The sequence below is a fragment of the Numida meleagris genome, chromosome 14, assembly GCF_002078875.1.
Source record: "Numida meleagris isolate 19003 breed g44 Domestic line chromosome 14, NumMel1.0, whole genome shotgun sequence".
NCBI lineage: Eukaryota > Metazoa > Chordata > Aves > Galliformes > Numididae > Numida > Numida meleagris.
Genome location: NC_034422.1, coordinates 3916939 through 3929722, shown reverse-complemented (window position 1 = coordinate 3929722; position 12784 = coordinate 3916939). Strand labels below are relative to the sequence as shown.

Sequence of the window (12784 nt, the reverse complement as noted above, 5' to 3'; positions counted from 1 at the left end):
ATATTTTTGTTCCCTGTTCATTGAACATTTTTGAGTGATATCAACAGCAGCCAGCACACAGAACACAAGGGCATGTCAGCCTGTCAATAGGAAGGGCTGAAAGTGTGCTGAATCAGAGAGAAGCTGATGTTTGTGTGGTAACCCCGCATAAGGTCTACAGTTGAGTAATTAAAGCCAGAAGCAGCTTTCTCAACCTACAGGTTCCAAACCTGTCCACTACCAGCACCTTGCATCTCCTGGGTGAATTTTGGTGTGCTATGAACTTTGTTGTACTGATAAATACATGCTGTAATCATACATATTTTTAAAACCTATCTTTGGAAAACACGTTTTCTTTAACAGTAAAGTCAGAGGAAATGACAAAATAATTTGAGGATGACTAAAACCTGTATCTCTCCTCACCAAATTATTATTTTTAATAAAGAGTATCACCATAGACAGTTACATTCAGAAATCTGGTTTGCAGTTGTTATACTTCCCATTTGTCTGTTCTGCTTTGTGCTCAGCTCGTTAATCTCTTTGTCTGAATTACCTCCAGCTGACTCAGTAGTTTTAGTACAAAGTGTAGAACAGGTTATATCATTAAGGGTTATTATTATTATTTTTAGACCCCACTGCTGCAAAGCAGATGGTTGTGCCACAAGGACTGTTGAATTTCTATGTCCAGTGTAAATTCATCTGTAGAGGTGATTTAAGCACAGTTTCTCATGGATACTTTAAGCTACTAACACGTTTGATAAGTGGCAGCATTCCTTCACTGTTCGAAACATAATTGGTTCTGTACAGTATCAGTCAAGGTATCAAGGTATTTTTATCTCCAGTTTTATCTGAACTATAAAAAATAAAAAGCAAATGACATGTTCTCTTGTTTTGTTCCTTGGAGTTGTATTTTCTTGCCACATAGACTGAAGGCAAATTGCTCCCCATCCAGGAGTGTAATGACAGTAATTAAAAATGCATTCACTCAGAAGTGACAGGGAATCAGTATGGAACATGAAACAGATTGAAGATTTGGGAGAGTGAATTTCTTTCTCATTTAACACTGTGATACTTGTACAATATGAGTTTTTCCACGTTTACAGTCAGTGTACCTCAAGACTTCCAAATTCATCAACAGCAATTAAAATTTCAGATAAGGCAGGCATGAGTAACAGAGCTCAGTGGCCAGGCCTTGCATACTGGGTGCTTCAAAATCTAAGCCATGTTTTTTTCAAGCTGCCTGGCACTCGGTCTCTTGGAAATGGTTTACTGTCTTTGACTGGATGCTGTGCTGCATCTCTACTCCTGATTCCACAGGCAGCCTGAAGTGCTGCCACGTTGAGACCCCACACTTCCTTCATACTGTATATACGTACATAAACACACATGTATATATAAAACATAAAGGAATAAAGAAATCAAAAAACAACCGGTATAATCTGATTCTACAACTTCCACTGTATTCCTTGGTCACTGAGGAATTGCAAACCAATAGCTTTGTAGGTAATATATTTTGAAAGTAATGTGTTCTGAAAGCATAACCTTTTCTCTACCCCGCGCGGTCCGGTTCAGTCAGAAGCTATGTCACTGCATGCCTTCCTGCATTCCCTGAATGCTCAAAGGCCAAGACTGGCTCTAGTGACAGAGGCTAGCAAAAGCAAAATTCCTTCAAGAGTCTTATGTGACCAGCAGGAATCAGAAGTAAAGAAAAGGAGCCAAGTGATTTCCACTCTCACTGTTACTGATGCTGCCCACATCTCTCCGGTTCCTCATATGCTGTAGAAAATCTGAGATAAAGTGTATTTTAATGCAACAAGAGACCACGTACTCTATGTTGGGGAGAGCTGGCTTTTTGTGCTATAAACTAAATCTCTCTGTGCATGATAATGGTAGGAGTTACAGTGACAACCTTTGATCTGAACATTAATTTTATCCTCTTAAAGCCTTCCATATGTCAGGAACTTCCAGTGGGAAACAAACTGCAGATTTTGAGAAGGAAAAGAATAAAGGATGAAACAGCTATTGATTGACTTTCTGGATTGGTCGCTCCTGATAATATTTTCCAAGTTACAAGACTGATAAAAATAGAAAATATTTGAGAGAAGTTATGTAAAGGAGCTCACCTTAGGCACTGTATTTTTCAACTATAATTTGAAGAGATGGGAAAGAACTTGGATTAATTGCTTCTGCTTTCCATTTTAAAATTGTCATCATTAACATCTCAAAATACCTGTATCCTAATAAGCTGTTTCCTTTCTCCATATTCCTCTAGGCAATGGACTTAAATATTCCAGTGCTTGCAAGGAACATTCCTGGAAATGCAGCAATAATAAAACATAAAGATACAGGACTGCTATTTTCAGATCCCCAGGTAACAAAACAAAGCCTTAAACTAGTTTTCTTTCCCTTCCAAAAGCTAGGTTCCCTTTCCATTACATGCTAATGTCTCTCTGGGAACTTAGCTTTTACACTGAGCAGTTTTCCTCAGATCCCTCTAAAACTCTGGGTGTTCTATCTCCTTACTGGAAGCGCTGCTGTTGTCTCACATTCACTTTGCAATTCGCTAAACTTTTACTAGGTGTCAGCCTTGCTGAATGTTTGTCTAGCCTGTGCTGCTTTAGAGCCTGCCAAATGAATGGGGCTCAGTTCTCAACTTATGGCACTTCAGTTTAGAAGGTTCCCTAAGAGAGCCTTGGAATAAATGTTATCCATCTGTCATATTTCCTTTTGAGCAATAACTGAAATATTAACTTGTATTACACAACCCATAGCTGACTGAAAGAAGTATGAGCCTGAAGTTTCAGATAATATATTATCTATAGTGTCTAGCAGTAAGTGTTAATATAAAGCATTATTAAGTCAAAGATATTGCTTAGTCAGAAAGTAATTAATGACTAAAATTTAGCAAAGTTTTAGAATGGAGTTTCTATGAAGATAAGTACCAGTGGAGAGAGAGGGAACACTGTGCATATTTATATGCTGGAAATTTTCATTTGAGTATTTTTTTTTTTCCTCTTTTTGCATTGTGGCTTTGGTGTTACATATTTATATGGTTTGTGGAAGATGAGTTTCAGACACAGAATCCTTTATTTAGTTCATTCATTTTTCTTACTGAGTTCCTCTAAATAAGAAACACTGAAGACAGGTTATGATAGCTGCTTTTAAAGCCTCCATTCATAAATCTTACACATAGAGTTTTTTTCCCCCCTTTCCTAAGGACTAACTTTAACATTCTGTTAAAAGATTTCTTTTTAGTTTAGTTTAATATACCTTCTTAAATCATTTCCTGCTCCTGTCATATGCAAACCATCATACAATGAAATCTCACATTTAGTTTTCAAACTAGTCGTGAACCTATTTTGCAAGAATTCATTCATTTTGCAATCTGAGACCATAACCAATAAAATAATACAAACATGGTGGCTGTTAGGGAAGAAAGTATTAAAAAAACCTGTTTATTATTATTATTCCATAAAACAGAATGTCCTAAATACTAATTATTGGCTAAATCTTTAGTGTTTTATCCAACTCAAGATTAAATACATTTTACTGGAACAGTCTAGTTGATAATTTTTCAAAGTACAAAATGTATGATATTAACCACTTTGTGGAGTGTGTGATTAATGTATCCTATTAAGCAGTGGTTCAGGCAGGTGAGTTCCCTCTGTTAGTTCTGTTATTTTTAAGACATGGAAACATTCCTACAGGTTGTGTTCTGTTCTAGAATATTCAATTTTTCCAGTGGTTTCTACAGCAAAGTTTCTTTAACTTCTGGAATGTTTTTTGGTGGGGAAGCAGCCTCTCTTGAAATACCCCTTCGAAATGGGATGCTTTCAGAGTAATGGAGGCTGAGATGTAAAGGTGCTTGTAAAATTATTTATACACTTATTCCCTGCAAACAGCTCTTTGCCTTCCATATGCCTCTTCAAAACTTCAAGGATATATCATCATGTTGAACATGCATACTGATGGCTCTACTGATATTAATTCTGATACATTCTGGTGTTTCCCTCAACATTCTGCTTGTATCTGGCTTAGAATTCAGATACATTATTCATACCAGACCCAATTAGCTTCATCATACATTCTTGTAAGAAGCCTCTTCTGTGATCTCAAAGCATCTTACGTTCCAAGTTTTATTTGGAATTCAAGATCAATTAAAATATGCTATATATTTCTTCAGAGAAAAGCATAATTTTAATCACAGTAGTTCCAGTGATATCTGTGACTGGTTTTATATTATAAAAGCCTTTTTATAATTTTATTGGTGTCAAATAATTTGGAAAATATCAAAGTCTGCAGATGGGTCAGAAGACTATTTGTTTGCAGGCTAACATTCTAATCCCACTGCAGAGTCGTTGAAGAGCTTTCTCCTTGCACAGACATGGACAGAATGCCAATCATTTTCACTCATTGTTTTAAAGATAAAGTAACCATTTCTTTTTGTTGCTCCTTACCTCTCCAAACCATATCAAATACAGTTTTTAAACCACTATGTATGGTCTATCAGAATTCAAGAGCTATATTATATCAAAAAATGTGATTGAGTTAGAACACTTCCACTTTCAAGGCATTTCTCATAGTTTTATTGTTGGAAATAAAAACAATGTCCATAGCACTCTGAGTATTGCCTTAAAAGATTCAGTGTGACAAAGGAGATGGGAAAACATGTTCTGGTAAGAAGTTTTCTCTTTTTTGTTATTCTGATTGCTTTGACATCTTGAGTATCTGGAAAAATGTTTTCTGCTGTAACCTCAGTGACATCAGGCTAGCTTGTTCTCACATTAGTTCTATCAGAAACCAACCAACCCACCCACCCTGTTTGGAAACTCGAGGCCTTTGTAAGTTTTTCTGAGTAAAAGTGTTTTCCATGTTCTTCCTTGTAATTATAGCTATACTCATAGACACCAGTTAAAGAGACTTGCTCTTCCACAAGAATTTCCTTTCATAGTAAACTCTTCAATACATTCATTTGTTCTTAAGATGACAGGGACAATGAGATAAAAAACGAGGGACACAGAAGACAACTCTAGTTTTCTCTCCCTTTTCCCCGTCCTGAGATGCATATGTCCTCTCATCTCCATCTCTATGGCAATTTGTTAAACTGCTCTTTCCCTGCAGCTTCCCTTTTCAGACTGCACTGGAGAAAAAAAAAAAAAGTTTCATTCACATACACAAGAATTGTCTCTTTTCCACTGCTCAACTCTCCCCATTCCTCCATGGGGAAAAAAAGAGTTTAAGTAGAGGTTTCATCATCTCAGGAGGATGCCAAATCTCAACTTCATAAAATTCAAATTCCTACACTATTTCATTCTTCTGTCCTTTTGTCTCTATCCCCTATTTTCTGCAAGTTGAAGTCTTTATTCCATGCCATACAGAGACAGAGACTGCCATGTCTGTTTTGACATGCAGCCTTGTCCTTTAGTCACCAGATGAAAGTTAGATCTAGAAGGATACACTGCAAACTGTCCAAGTCTATACTCAGCAAAGTCAAACAAAAGAAGGAGGTAAAATTCTGCTCTGTGCACAAAACCCACTCTTCTGTTTTAGCCCAAAGCTAAAACAGACCTCAATCCAGAAACAGAGAAAAACCAACCATCTAGGATACTCAGAGTGGTTAGGAGAGGTGAATGGAGGCAGTCCTTTACACTGTGATTGAATTGTAGTGTTTTACACTCCAGAGAAAATGGTTTAAATGGTATGGGGAGAGGTCAGTACTGCGTTCAGGTGGTTGGGAGAGGCTGTCTGTGTCTTGAGGAACCTGGGCCACCAAAGATTTTTAAGAAAAAGTCGAAATTTTCATTGCTGAAGTTCAGCAGATTCTATTTTTGTTGTGATGTATGCATAGGTCAGGAGTATAAAACATTGCTTATTTTCAAGTTGTTACTGATCTGGGTGGGAGGGAGGGGGGGCTCCACAATATGGTTTGTTTAAAAGTCATTGTGCATGCTTTGTAGGCTGCCCTATCTTTTGAAAGCTAAATTAGAGGGATATTAATTGACTCTTATACAATGGACATCATTTTAACTTGTGAATGCTGTTGGTATTCTTCACTTATTCTTGAAGAAAGTGAACTTCCATGGCTTATAGGCAAGTATGAAATTGGGGGCAGAACTGTAGTCATCATTAACTATTTTCATATATGCTGAGGCTTCATGTCTGGAAATAAAGTCTTGCCAATCACTGAAGACAATATGGAGATGGAAATAGCAGTTAAACTAAAGGTGAAAGCTATGAAACATTTTGTCCTTGATACTACATCATCTGCACACCTTACTTTTAAATCATGGCTTGATCCAGCCATTACCTGAATTTGCAAGTTTATGGAATATCTGACACTGAGTTAATGGGATCTGAGACAAAAAATGATAAGAAAGAGAGAATAGCCAGCTACTTTGGGGCAATAAATAACACAAAACCATGTTAAACGAGAAGACACAAAGAGTTATTCTGCATCCTAAGGTTCAAAACTATATGTCCAGTATCTGTGAAAGCTTACCAAAGGAGCCAAAAAAACACAAGTAGGTAAACAAACTTCAAAGCCAGAAAGAGAGGAGCCAAGCACTGAGTTTGAGTACACGCAGGACCTGGAAAGACTACTGTTAGCAGAGAAAACTTTTGAAGTTGTGAGAGGGAAATAAAGCTCAGCTGGCTACTGGCAGTAACACACTGAGCACACAGGGCTTTCCTCTGCCAAACGTGGGTCAAAGCCATTCCTACCAGGACATCAAGCCAGAACGCAGCTGAAGTTTTTAGGCCCTTGAACCTTGGTACTGAGTAGTTTAATCTGCGATTGTGTGCAGTGCCAGCAATTACTGCTGACACTCCCCTAACAGTACTGACCTGTTGCCCTGTGAAGTACACAGAAGTGCCAAGTAACTTCTGAGCTTCTCCTGCCACAAGGCAGATCTCTCACTATTCTGAGTTTACATACAGCTGGCATTTGCCTTCCCTGGGGTGATTCTCTGATGTTTAAGAATCATGTTCTTTTATATGCTGAAGCTGAGATGAAATGGTTTAATTGCAGACTTACTTTCATTCTATAAATAATAGATAAACTGCATTTTATTTTCATCACTGTGGTATCAATATGATTCTCAAGGTAACTGAAGGAATATTCATCCTCTTTTCTCAGTTCATTTTCTAGCTTTATTTTCCAGAGAGTGGTATTTCTGGGTTTCTGCAAAAATCTTATACAGAACTTCTTTTAGTTATTATATAAACAAGCTGGTATTTTCTTTAAAAAATGATTGGTCAGTTTACCAGAACAAAAATGTAGTATGAATGTTGCTGCTGAAAAATACCTGTGAAGTATTGCCCATAAAGAGGGCTGTAATGCAACAGAAAGCACAGCAATGACAGCAGAGCAGCAAGGACAAAGGCTGCAGCAAGTGAGGATCTGCTCAAACGCAACAGCAATAAAGGAAAGAAGCTGCTTACCTTTGAAAGGCTTCAGGCAGACAGGAACCTCCAGTGAGATCCCATCACCTCTGCTGCCAACCCTTAAATGGGACAGGGAAGGGGTAGATCCTGGCTCCACCTCTTCTGGTCACTCAGGTGCATTGTATTGCATTGCACACACCTGAGCTCCCCTGGGTTGGTCCTGCCTTCCACCAGGTGCTCCATCACTGCTTCAGGCTGTGACTTAGCATTTCCACTACAGAGCACATGTAGTATCACTTCTGGGTACACAGAAGATGATCTTCTCCCCTGTTTTTTTCTGGTTTAGCGCTAACCACCGAGGTTCAAATTTACACTGTGTTTTTCTGTAACATCTATAGTAATTATACACCTTCTATATGTGAACAACAGGCTTATTAGATACCTTGTTATCCCCCAAGCATGAAGTTAGCATGCATATCACCTCTCTTATTGTGGCTTTTAAAGTGCATATCGTCATGTTTGATAATGGAAAAGTAATGTGTGAATTTTGCTCCTCTTTCACCAAACATGAAACTTATTCACATCTACAGTAAAATAATAGTGCACAAATATTTGTGTGAATATCCATTGCATACTTAATCAGCATGACTGCTGATTAAGGCATGTTAACATGCCTTAAGTATTTTGCACATTACAGGCTTCCGTTTTCCAAAAGAGCTCTGAAAGTCTGTGTTCTGCAAGTGGGAACACACGCTTCAGACTTACCACAAAATTCCCCCTGAAATGCAAGTCAGTTGGAGTTAAGGGCGACACTTGGAAAATAAAGTTATTGCTGTCCAGAGCTCAGTATCCAAAACTGAAAACAAGCTAAGCCAGATGCTTCAAGAGTATGAGGCAAAACCCAGGTAAGTCTTAGTAAATCTTCCCTTTGGCTTCCAGACACAGTGCCTCGTAGGTGGTCACATTTGATTAGCAGAAGTAGGGATAAAGCTGAGAAATCCTCGTTCCCAGCCCCCCAGTATTTTTCCATTTGCTGTTACTCTCTCCTGCAGCTTCTCAACTTTCGTGCTTTGGACTCAGTTTGTCATTTTTCCTAAAATTATCGCCAGCACTGAGTACTGTAACGGTGAATAAGGATCTCATTTCTTCTATCATTTACATGTTTCCAAGTTTTTGTCCTCTATAGCCACATTTTAAAAGAATGCTAATAGGACTACCTGTCAAGAAATATTACATTACTGCTTCTGTTCTTAGGTAATTTACATAAATTATTTTTAAACATTACTTTAAATAAAATCCTCCACAGGAGCATAAAATTAAAGTTGGAATGTAGTTCAGTGTGAAGAGTATTTATTACCATGATTATACAGGCAATTGGATGAAACCAGCATAAGTCATGTAAGACTTTCCCACCTTCCCTGTTCTGTATTCTTGGCAGATATGGAGGAAGGAAAAGAACAAATCTCGAAGGTTGGAGTCCTTGGCTGTATCTGCAGTGTCTGATAGATGTGGCCTCAGGTTACTCACTAGACCAGACCTACCTATCAGAAAATACCTGAATGCATGGTAGTTGTGGATGGAAAGCAGGCTGGATGAAGTATGTGGCCCTCAGGGCTATTCCTGAGGCAATGGTTGGGAAGGCAGTAGATAGAGCCTGAAGTTTGGCTGGAGCTCTGCAATGCAGAGGGGAGAGCATGTGGTGTGCTGGGCACAGGTGAAGTGTGTTTGGGGAGAAATGTGCTGAGATAGCCGGGCAGGGAGAGCAGGTTTTGGATCCATTAGCCATGCGAGCTGAAAAGCATCTCTGCGAAGATTACAGCCTGGTGCTGATTTTTCTGTTAAATTTGAGGTTATTGTTAAAATACATTTGTGAAAATAATCTTAGTCTAGTGTCTACACCGTTAGTTACACATCTTCCCAACAGAACTGACACGTGCATCTCTGACTGTTTAAATTTCATGTCAGAGTTGCATATATTGATAGTTTGTCTTGTCAGTGAGAGTCGGGGCAGAGATTATAACATGTTTTATGTAATTTCACATATCAGTGTTTCCCACAGGTCCCACTACAGCTATGTATTATGCATAGCCATAACTTGTGTTACAACAGCAGCATAGATTCTGTGGTAACCAAAGATTTTATATCTAGGTATTTGTTTACATACATTGGTCACTTAGGTTTTCAAGTACAGTTTGCTAGTTAACCTAGTGTAGATAGAAATGCTGGTCTTATTTGTGGTATTTCCTTTCATTGCTGACAGTTTGTATGAACAATGTATCTCCTTCTGCCATCCCTTTTGGTCCCCCACGTCCTTACACACTGATCTGCATTACCAACCGTGTACTAATGTGGGATCTTAATTTTCCATTGGCACAATAGCTGTCTTCATTTCTGAGCTGAACCAAGACAATATTTTGCAAAGATCAGAGCCCATTTGCAATCAAGCTGAAGTATCGGAAGTTGTCTCTCGGTAGAATATTAGACCAGCTGCTCAGAATAGATTAGTTCAGACATCAAATCTCCTTTCACACGTCTGAAGTTCACAAATTATCTTCCCTAGAACTAAATTAGAGTGGCAGACGAGCAGAAAAAGGAACTGTTGTGATCTGCCACTTCTAGTATTTTGCCAAATAAAGGAAATTTGTGTATGGCTTTTTTTTGTAGAGCATGTTGAGCTCACACTGCTGGATCCACAGCTCTCCATATGCAACAACTCTGTAAGAGCTTGTCACCGCATGCCTGCTCTTATCTTTATACTGTGACAGTCTTTATGTCGTGAGCTTTTCAGTCTCACTACAAAATTAACTAATGATGTTACAATAGCAATAAGATTTAAGTATAGCTGGGCCAAGATCAGATAAACTGATGCCAGCTGTGCTCCATGCAGGGGAGCAGGTGAATATTTATTTATTTCATGGCCAGCCTGGCTTTGTAACACTTGGGTAGGCAAATGCTTTTTGTGGCATTAAATTCTGTGGTATGTGTATTTCTCTTAACACTCTTGGGATTTATATTTGATTTTAAATGACTTGGTGGGATGAATTAAAGATATAATTATTGTTTAATCATTGTTTATAAATAAACTGATATTTGACCTTGAAAAGTGACTTTAAGCAGCTTCCAATATTGGCACCCAGATGAAGAGTTTTACTGTAATCAAGATATGGACATAAGTTATTTCAGTATCATAAGAACTTCAAGGAACTTTTCATTTAATATTTTCTTTATCTTTTTTAGGAGTTTGTTGTGCTGTCCAAGAGTTTGATGAATGACCCCATTATGGAAAGAGAAATTGTAACAGGGGCCAAAGACTATGTGAAGAAACATCATTCATGGGAGTGTGAAAGAAAAGCCTATCAGAATCTTGTCCTAAGTCTGCAGTGAACTGCCAGACCCAGCAGTCTGCGTAGAGCACTTTAACGATGGAAATGTAATTAGATTTGGGTTTCTCTGGGTTTCCTTTTTGGAAGAGATAGACATGCATCATTATTATTCAAATGCACCAACATCACAGGAGTTGCCTGCTACTTCTAACTATCAAATTTATCTAATTCAGCACACTGTCTCTAGTGTACCAATTCATCACAGACCAGTATCATTTTGTAAGATCACATAGGAGAAATATACTCCTTGAGCAGACACATTTTTTGTGTTAAGTTTTCAGAAGGAGGATGATTTCTTGTACACAGTGCAGCACTTCACCACAAAGAGCTTATCAGGTGTTGTGATCATGCTGCATCCTAACGAAATGCAGTACAGAATCCTAGAAGCACAGAATGCTTGGGTTGCAAGAGACCTTAAAGACCATCCCGTTCCAACCCCCTGCTGTGGGCAGGGTTGCCACTGACCAGATGAGGCTTCCAGGGCCCCATCCAACCCATCCAACCTGGCCTTGGACACTTCCAGGGATGGGACATCTCCAGCTTCTCTGGTCAGCCTGTACCAGTTCCTCACCAATCTCCACATAAAAAGTTTCCACCTAATACCTCATCTAAATCTCCCATCTTTTAGTTTAAAGCCATTCCCACAGTAGCAGTATTTCTTTCCAGTTTTACCAACCTGAATATGTTTGGCTACATGTGACGTGCACATTTAAGTACATAAAGCCATGACTAGTTAAATATACAGACTGCAAAATTATTAAGATGAAAGCTTTCTTCAGACTAAAAGACAGACAGATCTATTAATATAGATATTGATATATATATTGGTAAATGAAGTGTCGATGCTTAGGGAAAATAAAAAATACAGGAAATGCTTTTTACTGCCCTGTAGGTACCTGAATTCCTTTCAGCTAAGTTGGTATGGCTGAACAGTCACATGTCTGCACTTTCTCTTGAGTCCTGATTGTAATGTTGTAGGTTGGCACAGTACCTGACAGCCGTACATGGCTTCTTGTTCCAGAATTGCATGGTACTGCCCTCTGCAGCAAGATGTCCTTGCAAGCAGAGATGCTTTGTTACATAAACTACCTCTTAATTTGCCAGTTACTTTGGTACCTTGGTGATTTATCTATTTGCTAAAAGATTTATGAGAGCTATAAAAAGGAATGAAGGGGGGGAAAAAAAAGGGTATTTTTCAATTTACTGTGTATTTTGGAACTGTTCATTCTCATTTGTGGTTCTCAGGATATATTTTAACATACTGCAGCAGGCTATTTTAAAGGGAGACTTATCTATACTTGAAGTTCATGCTAATCATCTTCACTAGCAGCGATTATGGACATAGCTTTGATTCCATACTTGGTCATCAAAGAATTTGTATTTATAGAAGAAAGAGTGTCATACTTTTAATTCTTACTGGAAAACTCTATGCTTTGTATAGATTTGACCCTGTCCCCATGACTTGTGAGTTTTCTATTGATTTGAATGGCTATTGTGTCTGACTTTTCTTTGTAATAATGGAGTTCAGTCTGCCTTTTGAGCTTTCCTCTGTATTTTGGATGTTTTGCAACCATTGGAACAGTAAACACGAAAGGAATTTGAATGTTGTGCATTGATTTCTCCAAAAGATATCCCCCTGTGCTTGTAATGTGGTCAGCACTGCCTTTGATAACATGGCACATCGCCATCCCCAAGGGCAAAGCTGGCCTAATCTCAAATCAGAGAATAGCTACACACCCTTTTAAGCACATTTCTCTCAAATCTTTGTTGTGTCCTTTGACACACTGGGATGTGCGTGTGTCTGCACTAATTCTCAGTGCAGAATCCATCTACCACTGAACAGCTTCTGAGTCTGCCGCTGCATCTTTTGTTGGACAGCTCTGTTAGCAGGATGAGCAGGGCCTCTTGTAGGATCACAGCCTGTCTTCTAGGCACAGCAGGCTCTGTGCTAAGGGAGGAACCCCTCTGACACTGATTTCAGCATGATGTACGTGCTAGGGGACACTGACAGACAATAGCTATAAATGGTCATTTTTTAT

The 12784-nt window shown here is 38.6% G+C and overlaps 1 protein-coding gene across 1 annotated transcript in view; it reads left to right on the top strand.

The window, feature by feature from the left end:
- GLT1D1 (glycosyltransferase 1 domain containing 1) overlaps positions 1–12348 on the top strand; it is a 51240-nt gene extending 38892 nt beyond the window's left edge. Inside the window, exons 11-12 of the mRNA XM_021412785.1 lie at positions 2252–2350; positions 10600–12348. Of these exons, the coding sequence (XP_021268460.1) occupies positions 2252–2350; positions 10600–10746 (246 nt within the window). The 3' untranslated portion in view covers positions 10747–12348. The remainder of the gene's footprint in view (positions 1–2251; positions 2351–10599) is intronic.